Consider the following 16,373-nt stretch of genomic DNA (forward strand, 5'->3'; position numbering starts at 1 on the left):
CATACAGGGAGGGCTCGTCATTTGGATACAGAACTGGCTCAAAGGTAGAAGACAGAGGGTGGTGGTGTAGAGTTGTTTTTCAGACCGGAGGCCTGTGACCAGTGGAGTGCCACGAGGATCGGTGCTGGGTCCACTACTTTTCATCATTTATATAAATGATTTGGATGTGAGCATAAGAGTTAGTAAGTTTGCTGATTACATCAACATTGGAGGTGTAGTGGACAGCGAGGAAGGTTACCTCAGATTACAACGGGATCTTGATCAGATTGTCCAATGGGCTTAGAAGTGGCAGATGGAGTTTAATTTAGGTAAATGTGAGGTGCTGCATTTTGAGAAAGCAAATCTTAGCAGGACTTATGCACTTAATGGTAAAGTCCTAGGGAGTGTTGCTGAACAAAAGAGACCTTGGAGTGCAGGTTCATATCTCCTTGAAAGTGGAGTCGCAGGTAGATAGGATAGTGAAGAAGGCATTTGGTATGCTTTCCTTTATTGGTCAGAAGACTGAATACAGGAGTTGGGAGGTCATGTTGCGGCTGTACAGGATATTGGTTAGGCCACTGTTGGAGTATTGCATGCAATTCTGGTCTCCTTCCTATCGGAAAGATGTTGTGAAACTTGAAAGGGTTCAGAAAAGATTTATGAGGATGTTGCCAGGGTTGGAGGATTTGAGTGATAGGGAGAGATTGAATAGGCTAGGGTTGTTTTCCTTGGAGTGTCGGAGGCTGAGGGATGACCTTTTAGAGGTTTATAAAATCTTGAGGGGCATGGACAGGATAAATAGGCAAAGTCAGGCACCTAAGGTGGGGGAGTCCAGAACTAGAGGGTATAGGTTTAGGGTGAGAGGTGAAAGATATAAAAGAGACCTAAGGGGTAACCTTTTCACACAGAGGTTGGTACGGGTATGGAATGAGCTGCCAGAGGAAGTGGTGGAGGCTAATACAATTGCAACATTTAAAAGGCATCTGGATGGGTATACGAATAGGAAGGGTTTGGAGGGACATGGGCCAGGTGCTGGCAGGTGGGACCAGATTGAGTTGGGATATCTGGTCGGCATGGACGAGTTGGATCAAAGTGTCTGTTTCCATGCTGTACATCTCTATGACCTGCAACAAGTACGTTAGTTTCAATTCGAAGCCAAGCTCAATTTGGACGAGTGACTAGATCACCTGGATTGCAGGGAGAACTAGCCATTTGGATACAGAACTAGCTCAAAGGTAGTAGATGCATGGTGGAAGTGAAGGGTTGCTTTTCAGGTGAGAGGCCTGTGACCAGTACCGCAAGGATCTGCTTTCTGGTCATTTATATAAATGATCTGGATGTAAATATAGGAAGTATCTTTTGTAAATTTGCAGATGGCACCAAAATTGTTGGTATCTTGGTCAGCAAAGAAGGTTACCTCAGAGTACAACAGGACCTCAATCAGATGGGCCGATGGACCAAGGTGTGGCAAGTGGCGTTTAATCTAGATAAATGTGAGGTGTTACATTTTCGTAGGGCAAATCAGGGCAGGACATACACTTAATGGTAAGGTCTTGGGAGTGTTGCCAAAAAAAGAGACTTTGGAGTGCATATTCATAGTTCTTGAAAGTGGAGTATGAGGTAGACAGGATTGTGAAGAGGCATTTGGTATGCTTACCTTTATAGGTCAGTGCAGGACTTGGGAGGTCATGTTGTGGCTGGGCAGGGTAATAGTTAAGGTAAAAACAATGACTGCAGATGCTGAAAACCAAATACTGGATTAGTGGTGCTGGAAGAGCACAGCAGTTCAGGCAGCATCCAACGAGCAGCGAAATCAGCGTTTCGGGCAAAAGCCCTTCATCAGGAATAAAGGCAGTGAGCCTGAAGCATGGAGAGATAAGCTAGAGGAGGGTGGGGGTGGGGAGAGAGTAGCATAGAGTACAATGGGTGAGTGGGGGAGGAGATGAAGGTGATAGGTCAAGGAGGAGAGGGTGGAGTGGATAGGTGGAAAAGAAGATAGGCAGGTCGGACAAGTCAAGGAGACAGTAACTGAGCTGGAAGTTTGAAACTAGGATGAGGTGGGGGAAGGGGAAATGAGGAAGCTGTTGAAGTCCACATTGATGCCCTGGGGTTGAAGTGTTCCGAGGCGGAAGATGAGGCGTTCTTCCTCCAGGCGTCTGGTTGTGAGGGAGCGGCGGTGAAGGAGGCCCAGGACCTCCATGTCCTCGGCAGAGTGGGAGGGGGAGTTGAAATGTTGGGCCACAGGGCGGTTTGGTTGATTGGTGCGGGTGTCTCGGAGATGTTCCCTAAAGGGCTCTGCTAGGAGGCGCCCAGTCTCCCCAATGTAGAGGAGACCACATCGGGAGCAACGGATACAATAAATGATATTGGTGGATGTGCAGGTGAAACTTTGATGGATGTGGAAGGCTCCTTTAGGGCCTTGGATAGAGGTGAGGGAGGAGGTGTGGGCACAGGTTTTACAGTTCCTGCAGTGGCAGGGGAAAGTGCCAGAATGGGAGGGTGGGTCGTAGGGGGGTGTGGACCTGACCAGGTAGTCACGGAGGGAACAGTCTTTGCGGAAGGCGGAAAGGGGTGGGGAGGGAAATATATCCCTGGTGATGGGGTCTTTTTGGAGGTGGCGGAAATGTCGGTGGATGATTTGGTTGATGCGAAGGTTTGTAGGGTAGGGTAATAGTTAGGCTACTTTTGGAATACTGCATTCAGTTCTGGTCTCCTTGCTATAGGAAAGATATTGTTAAACTTGAAAGGGTTCAGAAAAGATTTACAAGGAGGATGCCAGGATTGGAGGGTTTGAGCTTAAGGGAGAAGCTGAATAGGTTGGGGCTATTTTCCCTGGAGCGTAGAAGCTGAGGGGTGACCCTCAGTTTATTAAATCATGAGAGAGATGGATAGGTTGAATAGTCAAGGGCTTTTTCCTAGGTTAGGGGAGTCAAAAATGAGAAGGCATAGGTTTAAAGTGAGAGGGGAAAAATTTAAAAGGACCTTAGGGGCAACATTTTTCACACAGAGTGTAGTGAATGTATGGAATGAACATTATTCAAACTAATATTGGTACAGATTGATGGAGCTGACATATACTGGTTTCTACAGGGGAGCAACCTTCTACACAGTCTAAGCAGTAATTAACAGATCAAAGATACAGTGTTCATTGAGAGATCTGAATGATGACCTGATTGCTGAACAGAAGTTATCTGTCAGTTTCCTTTCTGCCCATTTAGCCAGCAAAGTCTAAGAGACCACACATTGGATTAAAATTCCTTAATCTCCTCCAACGAAACTAAGATCACATTCTCATGGACTAGTGAAACCACCACAGCAAATGCTTGTTTAAAAACTGATTTGAAGTGGGGACTCAGCTCTATTATATTGAATAGAATTAGAGACTCTGGGGGTGTAGCATTTATGGTTAAGTCTGACTGTGATATGCTCATAAAGTACGATATACATCATTGAAAATAATGCATTGTTACACGATCTTGGCACATCAGCTTTATAGGTTTATTAACACATCTCTGGAGAGCAGTAATTTCAGTTTGAAAGGCACAGAAGTATGAAGATTTTATGCAAGAAGCAAGGCTTTAAATTGGACCAGATTCAAAATGCTAACCAAGTTCATTACTGTCCTCTAAAATGAGAAAGAAAGAGAGCAAATACATCAAAAATTGTAAGCAGCTTGAAAATAAAAAGTATTTTAGTTTTATATATAAAATATAAAGATACAGACAGACACATAATCAACCTCAACTCTGAGTCAAATAGGCCTCACTCCTTGAACTTGATTACAAATCCTATGTTTATGGGTCAGTAGAGGTTAAGAGGAATGAGATCCTAAAGTGCGTTCCCTGCAGTTGTGCTGACAGCAAATGCATCCATCATTAGGTCCTTCTTCATTGAAAATGTTGCTGTAGCACTGCTGATGGAACAGTGTAATTACGTTAGGGTTTTATTTCCACAGTCAACATTATACCTGTAGGCAGTGGAAATATGATTATAGTTGTGTATATATACCTTAAAATACAAATTGAACTCTATATTTCTACCTTGTTCCATTTATGCCCAGCCCTCTGGCTCCACTTCTTCTAACGACTACAATCTTGAGGCCAATATGCAACTCACCAAGGAATCAAATGTCGTAGATAAACGATGTGAGCTCGCAGTCAGCATAAAATAAAGAGCATGGTTAACCAAAAAGAAGACCATGAATGACAATTTAACACATTGAGCAGGCAGATGTCAGATGAAATGTAATGTAAAATGTCAGTTGGTATCAATTTTGGAGGATGAAGGAAAGGATATATCACAGAACATAAGTATATTTTAAAAGGCAACAGAGTTGCTGATACATAAATCATTAAAATGAGACAATATATTCATCTATTTTTGAAGAAATTTGCATGAGCTGAGGCTAAAGTACAAAAGGTCAGAGATAATGGTAAACATATCTAAATCATTTTTTGTGCTTGTGAGATAACGTATTATGATTCTCTTTCCCAACTCAGTCACAAGCACTCCATGTTTACTATACTGCGTTTCCATTCACTCATTCGTAAAATCATGTTTTTAGAACAAAGACCAAAGACCAAAGAAAATTTACAGCCCAGGGAACAGGCCCTTCGACCCTCCGAGCCTGAGCCGATCCAAATGTACTGTCTAAACCTGTCGGTCAATTCTTAAGCATTTGTATCCCTCTGCTCTCCACCTACTCATACATCTGTCCAGACGTATCTTAAATGAATCTACCATGCCTGCCTCTACCATCTCTGCTGGCAACGCGTTCCAAACACCCACCACCCTCTATGTGAAGTAATAACTGCGTGTGTCCCCCTTAAACTTTCCACCTCTCACCTTGAAAGCATGACCTCTCGTTATTGAATCCTTCACCCTGGAAAAAGCTTGTCTGTATCCACCCTGTCTATACCCTTCATGATTTTGTAAACCTCAATCAGGTCCCCCCTCAATCTCCTTTTTTCTAGTGAAAATAAACCTAACCTACTCTCTTCATAGCTAGCACCTTCCATACCAGGCAACATCCTCGTAAACCTTATCTGCACCCTCTCCAAAGCATCCATATCCTTTGGATAATGTGGTGATCAGAACTGTACACAGTATTCCAAATGCGGCCAAACCAATGTCCTGTACAATTTTAACATGACTTGCCAGCTCTTATACTCAAAACCCTGTCCAATGAAGGCAGGCATACCATATGCCTTCTTGACCACTCTATCCACCTGTGCTAAAACCTTCAGGGTACAATGGACCAGCACTCCCAGATCTCTCTGCCCATCAACTTTTCCCAAGGCTCTTCCATTCATTGTAAATTCGCTCTAGAATTAGATTTGCCTAAATGCATTACCTCACATTTGTCTGGATAGAAAGCCATCTGCCACTTTTTGTAGTATACTTTACTCTTACAAGATAAATTAAATTAAACATTCCTTCCAACCCATTACTGTTTCTTTACACCTTTCAATTGTTATGGGCCTCATGTTGCAAGCAGTATTTAGACTTGTTTCTGTCTCAAAGGCTACCCCAAATGTGTATTAGTACTGCTATCTACTCAGAACAATGCCACTCTGCCATCGTGTCTCCATAACTCACTCAACTATGGAAAGATTAACCATCTCTCGAGACCTGAATAGGTTGCAGATCATCAAACAGTTTTTAAATACATATCAATAGGGCTGCTAACCCCTTTAAGAAACACACTATCAAAACAGAGCTTCTGGGAAACTGGATGAATGCATGTGTAAGAATTGTTAAAGACCAGTGATAGTAAATGAAATCTCATGACCCAGCTGTGAGAGATCAGTTTAAAATCCTCAATACCTTTATTTAGTACACATATATGTTTTTACTTATTTAGACCATATAAGTCTAGTATTTTTACTAACATTACTAACTTTAAAGACAAATGGATTAACACCTGTTAATTATGCAAACTCAGACCTGACAGACATTCTGATCCCATTAAGAGTAACAGCCAGCATTTAGCAAGTGCTTAAACTATCTCCTGTTTCTCAAGGATAGATGTCACGCAAACTTGTGTACAATAGATACAACTATATGACACCATATTGTTAAAATTTTAAGGTATGTAAAAACTGTGTATAAAAGAAACTATGCTTTGGATGCCATTGCGTTTCAAACTGTGCTACAGCAAATGTTCAGTAAAGAGGCTATTTTCGCCACTCACTGATCTTGGTCGTTATTGAGCACTATCCCACATGCTGCTGTTAGAATACTGAGTCCAATGAGTCAGTTGCAGTTTTAAAGAGAAAGGCATGAGGCCTTCATAGAATATAAGGATAAAAATATTTTGGACAATTATAAGTTGTATATTGTAGTTTAAAGCCCTGATTTGAGAAGTGTGATAGATTCTAATTTAATTTTGTACTTTAAGCAAAAATAATTTGCACAAATCGAATTGAATAAACCTAATTACAGCTGCTATTCTAAATGTTCACCTTATTACAAAACAAAGCAACTCATGATTTCTTATCAGGCTTGGCCTCTGTTGTTGATTATGTCGTGCTGAAAAAGCACAGCAGATCAGTCCGCATCCGAAAAGCAGGAGAATCAATGTTTCAAGCATAAGCCCTTCAACAGGAATCTTTTCATCAGGAATGAGGCTGTGAGCTGAGGGGGTGGAGAGATAAATGGGACATTACAAACTCCCAAACCTGGCTGCCCTTGGAAGATACAATTCTTCCTGTGACATCTGGAAGAGTATAAAGTTGAAACTACTAACCATAAAGCAGTACATATCAGATAATTGTTTAACTAGCTTTTAATCAAGGCTAAGCTTTGAAAGTTATGTTTAATCTTACCCGTTTAACTAAATGCATTGTCAATAATCTTGAGAATCACTTTGGATTCCATAAATCTGATATATCATTGATTTTCCAATTTTATAATAATACATGCAACCTGCAAGAAATATAAATTCAAACTATAAAAATAAAGAATTATATTCTTACCTGATCTGGGAAAAATAGCCTAGAAACTGAACAGGCTATCTGCTCCAAAGCCTATGCTAATTCCCGATGTCGGGCTTATGCCCGAAAATTAACTGCAATTTTCCAGCGCTACACTCTCTACTCTGCAGTCCTCACTTTCTCCTGAAGTTTTTGTTGACTAAGGGGAAAATTGCAAAGGCACATGGGAATGTTTACAAAATAGACCAATGATTTATGTTAGCATGCTATAAGGGGCATACCCTAACCTTACGCATATAGATGTAAGACAGAATGGAAATAAAAGTAAGACTTTTGGAGTGATTGACAAATTTGAACTCCCAAAAAGTAACTGTAGAAAACTGTAAACTTATGGCACCACTCAAGGAGAAACCATTACAATTTGATCAATACAGTTAAGTAAACTATTCTGGTTAGTCTTTGTTGTAAGTTGAGAAGAATTCATAGACGTTATTAGAATGTTGTGTATTAGTTCACTGTTTATTTGATATTCTTCAGACATTTGAGGTTTCCTGAACCTTCTCAACATGGCAAGAGCAGTTCAACTGAGAAGAGCTGCAACTGATTTAGTTAGCTGGCATCAGGATCAGGCAGTCAACACCACAATATATATTCTGAGAGAATTGGGTCCAGTTGGTTTTCTTCTTAAAGAAGAAGGTATATCTAAATATTTTAAAGTAAGTATACAAAATTTAATAAGACTTCAGATTTTTTTATTTGGAACTGGTTCCTTATCAAATCTTTTACTGCTGAAAGTTCTCAGTATTTGTCAGCTTTTATATTTTAGATGGTCATTTGCTGTTTTCATTACTTATATGAAAAAGCAGAAAATTGAAACAAAGTAATATTTGATTTCCATGTTTACCAGTACTAATAATACAAAAATCTTTCTCAAGGTGCAGTTTTATACATTGCCTTTGCAAGCACATTTCTAATGTTAACTTACTGGCACATTCTATTCCCATTCCTCAAATTGTGAGCTGTGCTTTTCACAGAGATGAGATGACCAGAGGATAACGTCAACTCAGATTTACAGTTCACAAGGTGAACTTAATTTACACTTGCTGAGACCAAAGAAATCTCATATCAAACTAACGATCTGAATTTTCATAGTTCTCTTGTTACAATGTATGGAACTGAATTTTAATCCTGGTTTGTAGTGGTCTGTAGTGTGCCAAATATCACACCATGGAACTATCACCCTTTCTATTACCAATGTCTTCATTGCAGTAAATTTGAAGCATGCCATTCCTGTGATTATTACAGGTCTGCTGTATGCTGCACAGAAAATGTGGCAAACACTTGTGACACTAACTTTAATGCATCCTCATTCGGTCCCTCTATGATCCTTAATATTGAAATTTCATACTAACACAGATTATGTAGTGATTTTCAGCTCAGCTCCTTAGATTTGCCATCCCTTCTGACAATGGTGATTGTTTGCCATTGCTTTTGCAATGCTGGTCACTTGTTGAAATGATTCAGATAAGGGAAACCAATCAAATGCAATTAATAGAATAAATATCAGACAGATTTAACTCAGAAAGCCCACCTGTGCTGTCAGCTGGTGAAGAATTTTGTTTTATATAGAACTGAGTATCACTCTTCACCCTGAGTGAATTCAAGTGGAAGATATTTTTTATTGTTTTGGAGTACTTCAACATGTTTGTTCTTTGTATTTTATAAATATGATGAATTAATTACCTTGAATTTGCAAGAACTCAGGAATGACAGTAGAGAAAGAATTTGGAAAGAATTAAACAGAATTTTAGAGCACAAATCCAAACCCTCATTCATACCTCAGACGAGCCTCCTTTTAGCTTACTTCATTTCATCTAATTGGCAAGTCTCTTTATTTCTTCTGGTACCATGTAATTATCAAGCATCCCCTCAAATTCACTTGCATTATTCACCTCAACTACTGCAAGTGAGAGTGATTTTCTCATCCTACTAGGTTAAATAAAATATGTGATCAGTGGGACAGATGAGATCAGTTTAGAATGGCATCATGGTGTCGAATGCAGGGTCAAAGGGCCTATTTCTGTGCTATATGTTTCTATGTTCTATCTTCAAAGTCTGAAGTTTATAAAAACTGCCAAATTTTGGGAAACATTGTGTATACAAATGAAAAAATGATCAAGACACTAATCTGGCAATTGAACATATAAAAGGGAATAAATCATGTTTTAATTAGATAATATATTTTTCTTCATATAAAAATAATTCTCAGATTCTTCCTTGAGCTTTAACATGATGCAATAAAAGTCAGGTGACAGTAACAATGACATTTCCACTTATAGAAACAAAAGAGAAAAACGTCTGAACTTGTGAAACCTGTATGTGAACAGACATGATGCTGAATATGTATAGACATATAGATTACATTAATCTCAATTATTTCTATTTCCTGGAAGGTGAATATAGGAAACATTCACACCTGCAACTGTTCCACGTTTCTCAAAGAGAAGGACCTCTGCAAGCACATCTGCTGGTGAATTCATTTTCTTGCATGGTTTTTGATTGACAGTTTTCTAAAACATCTTTTAAAAAGTGCTGTACTGTATTAGTAGCACTGCTATTTGGAGTTTTCTGCAAATAGTATATTAAGCTGCTGGCTGTAATTTATATAATGGTTTCAGCTCTGTTAGGAATATAGCTGTTAAGTCTTCAATACAATGGTAAATTGATTTGCCCATAGCATCTTCAAAAGAGCACAGCTTTTAATAGCTGTGGGACTGGTGTTTTGAGGAAAATTGCAGTTAATTTTGACTATTGAAAGGTGAAAGAAATTACTTACACAATTATGGCCACACAAGAATTTAATTACTGTCTTAAATTCACCCAGATTACTCTTCAAATATTTTAAGCATGTCAGCTCTAGCTTGAAAATGCAAGCATTTAACCATCCTGTGACAATATAAAAAGAAGAAATATGTCTGTAGCTCATATTTGCTTTTGTCTTAACTGGGGAAAAACTGACAAAGATGTTGGCATTTATCTGGAGTTTGTTTTGTTGAATTGAAAGTATATCTTCCTTTAATTCTAAGTTTTACTGGAAATGGTAAGAGAGCCAAAAATTGTGTTCACATTCTAGGGGAATTCAGTATGCTGAGGGAGCACAATTTGTTCTCACTGTGTCTTCAGGAATATATATTTATTTGAAATTATATCATTTAAAGAATTGCATAAATTCCAAACATTTGCATTGTAATTAAAGACAAAATGCAGGGCTGAAGTGCTTTCAAAAGAAACTGCTTTACTGTGTTCCACCAGAAGAAGATCTGCCAATTTGGGCCTTCCTCTCATTGGGGACCTGCTCAGCAGATGTCAGCAGTACAAGTGGCTGATCAGCATATTTTTCACTTCGTGGATGTTAATTGAAAAGTCTCAGAGCCAGGAAAATTCAGCACTAATTGCATACTGATATGTATTTGGCCAGTACTGAACTTTCCCAGCATAGGCACCTCCCAATCTGCATTTAGAAAAGGAAAGGATGTCAAACAGTGTTCTTTCCCAAAGAGAGGCCATTAGTCATGCAGCCAATGTTATCTGAATCACTGCTGTTAAGGGGGCTAATTTGTAATGAATTTCTCTTGTACAAGTAGGTAGCATATCAAATATCTTGAGTAATTAGGTCATAATGACAATTCAGTGGAAGGGAAGTATTAACAGCACTCCCTTTGCAATTCTATTTTCACAAACCTAAGCTGTCAAAACATAATTAGTACATTAATGAAGACATGATCAAGTGTGAGAAAATATTGCTCCAATTCTGCAAATTTATCCAGTGATTAGTTCAATAGCCAATAACTCTTTCACTTAGAAGATCATGAATCTTTGGAATTATCAAACCCAGGGTGTTGTGCATGCTCCAGCACTGAGGATATTTAAAATTGATTTAGACATTTTTATTCATTCAGAAAGTCAAGGGATATGAGGAATGGGTAGAAAAGTGAAGTTAAGAGAGAAGGTCAGCCAAGATTACATTGAATGGTGAAGCAGACTAAAAGACCATATGGTCTATTCACGTTCCTATTTCTTACGTCCAGGTTTGTTTTCTTCTCTTTTTCTTCAGATGACTGACCTTAACTGAGATAGGAATAGGATGCTTTGGTTACTCACAGTGCCCAGGGGTTTAAAAAGCTAAATTAGCCATGGTTTCTGTTCCTAAATGAACATCTTGGGGAAAAAAAAAGTAACCTGTTTTTCTAATTGACTCCTTTCAGAGATGTTATTACACGTGTCTGAACCCGAGCTTCCCAGTCTAAGGGTAGAGAGTTACCACTGTACCACAAGAGGGCCCCCACACACAGAGCAAGTACAGGTTGTTTTGCTATAGTACGCATTTCATCAATGCAAATTCATTGTAATGTGATTGACAAATAGGGAATGTTGTTTCTAAACCACAAACTTTTTAAGCATGTGTTGGATATAGCATGATTGCCTCATCAACACTTTAAATGTGATTTGTGTAGCGTAATTTTTGTGTAGCATGTGGTCACACAGGAATACAACTACTGTGTAATAGCAGAACTACCTGAATTGCCCATTGTTGTTAGGTGCCAACATTCACTATTAAGGCTCACACATGAATAGTGGCCAGGTGAAAAATGTATTTGGTTGCTTTGAACACCTGAAATCATTCCCCAGAGATGCTTTCAAAATACAAGAAAATAGAAAACAACTTTAATATCGTGACTCTCATTACTTTAATTGACATTTTGGTATTTTTGGATTTATTTTAACTTGTTTTGTTTTCAAACAGGATTTTGTTAAAGAAGTTTAAACTACCACGTGGTCATGAATGTAAGTTTGATAATTCAGTTCTTCAGTTATAGATTGAAGATTTTAATAACGATAGTACTTTGATGACCATGGCTAGAGGTCTCCAATGTAACTGATCAGACCACCTCAGTTTCCATTGAGAAGGCTCCTCCCACTATGTACTTCCCTTAGGCACTTGGCTGTGGCAGACTCAGCCTGAAAACCGTATACTGTTGGGAAAGAAGGAATTCATGTTAAAAGGCTTTATTTTGGGCTTTTCTAGTCATTCCACAACACTCACTGAACTGACAACACACCACAGGAAAAGACTCAATACTATACTCTAGCATTTGCATCTAGAATGTGTCTCCACCTGGCTGGAAAATTCTCCCTCTTCTGTTCCGCACTTTACTAGCTATAAAAGAAAATTACAACTTTAATTGTACTGTGATAATTCCTTTATGATCTCCTCAATTAATCTCCTCAGTGTTGCAAATTGCTTTGCTTTGGTTTGGTTTATTGAAAACTACTCGGTGGTATTCCATTTTTACTGCAATTTATAAAATAATACAAATGGAAAGGAGTTTAATATGTGATACAGGTTCCTTCAGTAATTGCATTGTGTAGCTGAGCTAAACAAATGATAAGTTTCAGGACTAAGCTAGTCTCCTTACTGAAAATGGAACAATTGAGTGCAATAATTGGATTAGGAAGCTAAAATTAACAAATTAATATTCATCATTCTGCTCAGAAGTGGGTTTGAATAATTATTTTTCTAGGACAGCATCAGGTTTTGTCAAGGCGCAATGTATCATTGAATAACTTGCTACCACTCAATATCAATTTCACATGTGAAAAATTGTAATTTAAGTGAGATATAAGGAAACAACCAGGACCTGTAGGACAGTTCTTCAGCATAAGTCAGGAGGAAGACTAATTGAAAGGAGAATCAGCCATTTTAATAATTGATTCTATTTATTATTTAACTGTGGATTTATCACTTGTCTTAACATAAAATGGTGATCAGACAATGTAGATGTATTGCATTGATTTTAGAATTACATGCATAAGGTCTAATTATAAAATGCTGCTTTAAAAATAATTACAAATTTAAGATAGTTTCATATGTGTTGGAATGAGTATGCCATTTTTGGGTCTTTTCTCCTTTCAGATGCTTTCCAACTTGGCCTTGTGGACCGAGAAATTGAAATATTGTTGAACAGTCTTCATACAGAACAGGCACCACAGTCACTCCCTAACAACTATAAGAAAAAGCAAAAGGATGAAGAAATAGTTGGTGCTGTATGTCAGAAGGAAATTGATCCAGAAGATGTCTGTCCCATTTGTCAGGAAGAGCTATTGAAAAAGAAACAACCTGTAACATATTGCAGGTCAGACATGCGCTTCTTGTATTTTAGATTGCATTCTAAAACAGAGGAATAGAATAAGGAAGGGAAAACAAAACTTCAAAAAAGCTTGCAAAATATTGTTTGGTCACCATGGGTATATTTAAAAATTTTAACAGCTTCTATTTCAGGCATTTAAGATTTCAGGTGTGATTTGACAGAGGACATGAGTTGATATTCTTCATATTTTGACATCATGTACAGTACTGTGAACTTGGAAAAAGTATTAAAGAATATTCTTGCTTACTTGACTAATCACGGTTGAGCAGAGTTTAAAGTAAGAATAGTCAATTTCATGTGACTTTAAATTCTCAAATTAGTTTATTTGAAATATTTTGAGGAGTTTATGAATCTTTTGCTTTCTGTACTTTACAATGGTGGTTCTTGGGAGTGTGGAACTAAAATTTATTATGTTCTGTTGCTGCTTCACAACCTCACTTTCCATGCCTCTAAAATAAACAGGAGATTCAAATAAGTTAATTTACAGATAGCTAACACTGAAGAATGTGGCTTTACTTACTCAGGAGTTGCCTTGCCACTTTTGTGTGTTGAAGTTTGATGTGTGTTACCCTTACAATTAAAATAATGTAATATCATCGTGGAATGTGGGTAGTGATATGCATAATGCAAAATGGATATCACAGTTATCAGTGTTTAGTTTTTTTTTAAATTCATTTGTGGGAAGTAGGCATTGCTGGATGGCCAGCATTTATTTCCCATCCCCAATTGCCCTTTAGAAGGTGGTTGTGAGCTGCCTTCTTGAATTGCTGTAGTCCATATGCTGTGGGTTGACCCACAATGCCCTTAGGGAGTGAATTCCATGATTTTGAGTCAGCGACAGTGAAGGAAGAGTAATACATTTCCAAGTCAGGATGGTGAGTGGCTTGCAGGGGAAGATACTGTCCAAGGATCTAGGATGAATTCCTGCAGTGTCTCTTGTAGATCGTACACATTACTGCTCCTGAGTGGTGGAGGAGTAGATTCTTTGGATGTGGTCAGGCATGTGGAGAGTATTTCTTCACACTCCTGACCTGTGCCTTGTAGGTGATGGAAAGTCTTTGTTGAGTCAGGTGGTGAGTTACTTGCCGAAGTGTTTCTGCCCTCTGAATTGCTCTTGTAGCTACTGTATTTATGAGGTGAGTTCACTTGAGTTTCTTATCAATAGTAACCCAATGGATGTTGATAGTGGGGAAATTCAGTGATGGTAACACCACTGAATGTCAAGAGGCAACAGATCATGTCTTATTGGAGACAGTCTTTGCTTGGGTATGTGTATGTTTTTGCCGCTTGTCAGCCCAAACATAAATATTGGTCCAGATCTTGTTTCATTTGAATATGGACTGCTTCAGTATCTAGGAGTTGCTAATTTCATTAATTTGTCATTTATGTTGATATTTTAAAGGGGCAAGTTGAAATTGTCTATGTCCTGTAGTCTTTCCTTTTTCTTGCAACTTACAATTTTTGAAAGTCTAACCACAACTTGCTTATTTGTATCAGTTTTTTTAAAACATTGTTAGTATTCTGCAATTTGTCCAAAGATGGTTGGGTGAATTGGCCATGGCAAATTGCCTATCATGTCCAGGGGTGTGTACATTAGGTGGATTGGCCATAGGAGTTGCAGGGTTACGGGGATAGGGTAGGGAGGGTAAGTCTGGATGTGATGTTCTTCGGAGGATCAGTGTGAACTTGACAGCAAATGGCCTATTTCCACACTGTGGGGATTCTATGTTTTGATCCTTGCTGATGTCACTAAGTATTCAAAATTTAAAATTCTGTGGAAAGAGTGAGATAAAAATATTACAAGTCGAGAGCAAATATCTAAATGATGGATTGCCATCTAGCTAAAACGCTGTGCACATCAAATGTTTTACATAGATTCTCAGCACAAGAACACATAATTCAAGCCCCCCACCATCTCTCTCACACACACCCACCCACCACCCACCCACTAAACAGTAAAGATTAGAGTATGCCAGCAGTAATCAGTGGCACCCATAAGATGGCACTATTGTAGTTACAATGCTTATTAGTAGGCTATAATAGCAGTGTCTGAGTACTACACAGATAGTACTTTTGAACAGCATATAACTTGAAAATTACAAATATATCTTTTATCTTGTCATCTTTGTCTAGATAATGTTTATTATTTTTATGTGAAACATTACATAGATGAATAAGATAAATATAGGCCATTTGCGCTTGATTTTTAAATTTTCTTTTAAACTTTTGTTCCTTTAATGAAAAATGTCTTCTCAAAATGCCTTTGAATTTGTTTGCTATATGATTTTCATGGAGTTACAGGTATTAATTTCATATTTTCCTTTTTTTTTGAAACAGAATGATGTTAACGATTTGGATAGTGGCTGTTTGTTAGTGATGGTTAAACTGCTATATTCATCTTTTCACATTTAATATACCTTATTACAAGCATTGTCTAACATTTGCACCAACATGGGCATTAAAATCCCACTTTTGATTGCTGAAGCAGTGTTTCTGGAAATAATATATTGACATCATCTTATCAGCTAATTAAAAAATACAAAAAGAAAAGCCAAATGTAAATATTGTAGTAAGCATATTTATAGTGTACATTTTTGTGAATGTCCTGTTAATAGTCACCTTCATAATATTTAACTGGTTGATTATGCATACAACTATGGTGACAATTTGTTTTCTTTGTACAGGTATAGTTGTGGAAACAATGTCCATATCAAATGCATGAAAATTTGGGCAGAACATCAGGTAAAGACTGAGAGTGAAACCATTGCCAAATGTCCTCTGTGCAGAAAGGAGTTTGCACCACTTTCTCTCTTGCAAGAAGAATTTAGAAACTCCACAAAACTTCTGGCTGCAGAAAGAGAAAGACTTGACAAACACCTTGGTATTCCATGCAACAACTGCCAGGTTTGTCCAATTCAGGGCAAATGTTACAGGTAAGTTGATTTCTATTTCAAGTTAACAAAAATCTAATATATATAAAATATATAATATATATAAAATCTAATATATATATTTTGATTAGAGCATCTACAACACTTGCTGCATCTTATATATGTTACCTTTAACATTCACAGTACAGGTCTCATTAAATGCTCTCTAGTATGATGAAACATAAATGAAGAAAACTTAGGTTATTTTCATTAGAGCAGAGGAGATTATATGTTGGCCTGATAGATTAAAGTCATGAAGGTATGCAAAACTGTAGTTAGAAACAAATTTTCCGGTGATGGATGTTGAAATGCCTTGCAGC

At 37.9% G+C, this 16,373-nt stretch overlaps 1 protein-coding gene across 7 annotated transcripts in view; it reads left to right on the plus strand.

Moving 5' to 3' along the window:
- zswim2 (zinc finger, SWIM-type containing 2) overlaps positions 1-16,373 on the plus strand; it is a 74,301-nt gene that overhangs the window by 15,114 nt on the left and 42,814 nt on the right. For all 7 annotated transcript variants that reach the window (XM_072579045.1, XM_072579041.1, XM_072579044.1 and 4 more), the window contains exons 4-8: positions 7,452-7,630; positions 9,368-9,444; positions 11,719-11,759; positions 12,889-13,108; positions 15,808-16,056. In XM_072579045.1, coding sequence (XP_072435146.1) covers positions 7,481-7,630; positions 9,368-9,444; positions 11,719-11,759; positions 12,889-13,108; positions 15,808-16,056 — 737 coding nt within the window. In that variant the 5' untranslated portion in view covers positions 7,452-7,480. The remainder of the gene's footprint in view (positions 1-7,451; positions 7,631-9,367; positions 9,445-11,718; positions 11,760-12,888; positions 13,109-15,807; positions 16,057-16,373) is intronic.

Source organism: Chiloscyllium punctatum, chromosome 10, assembly GCF_047496795.1.
Source record: "Chiloscyllium punctatum isolate Juve2018m chromosome 10, sChiPun1.3, whole genome shotgun sequence".
Lineage (NCBI taxonomy): Eukaryota > Metazoa > Chordata > Chondrichthyes > Orectolobiformes > Hemiscylliidae > Chiloscyllium > Chiloscyllium punctatum.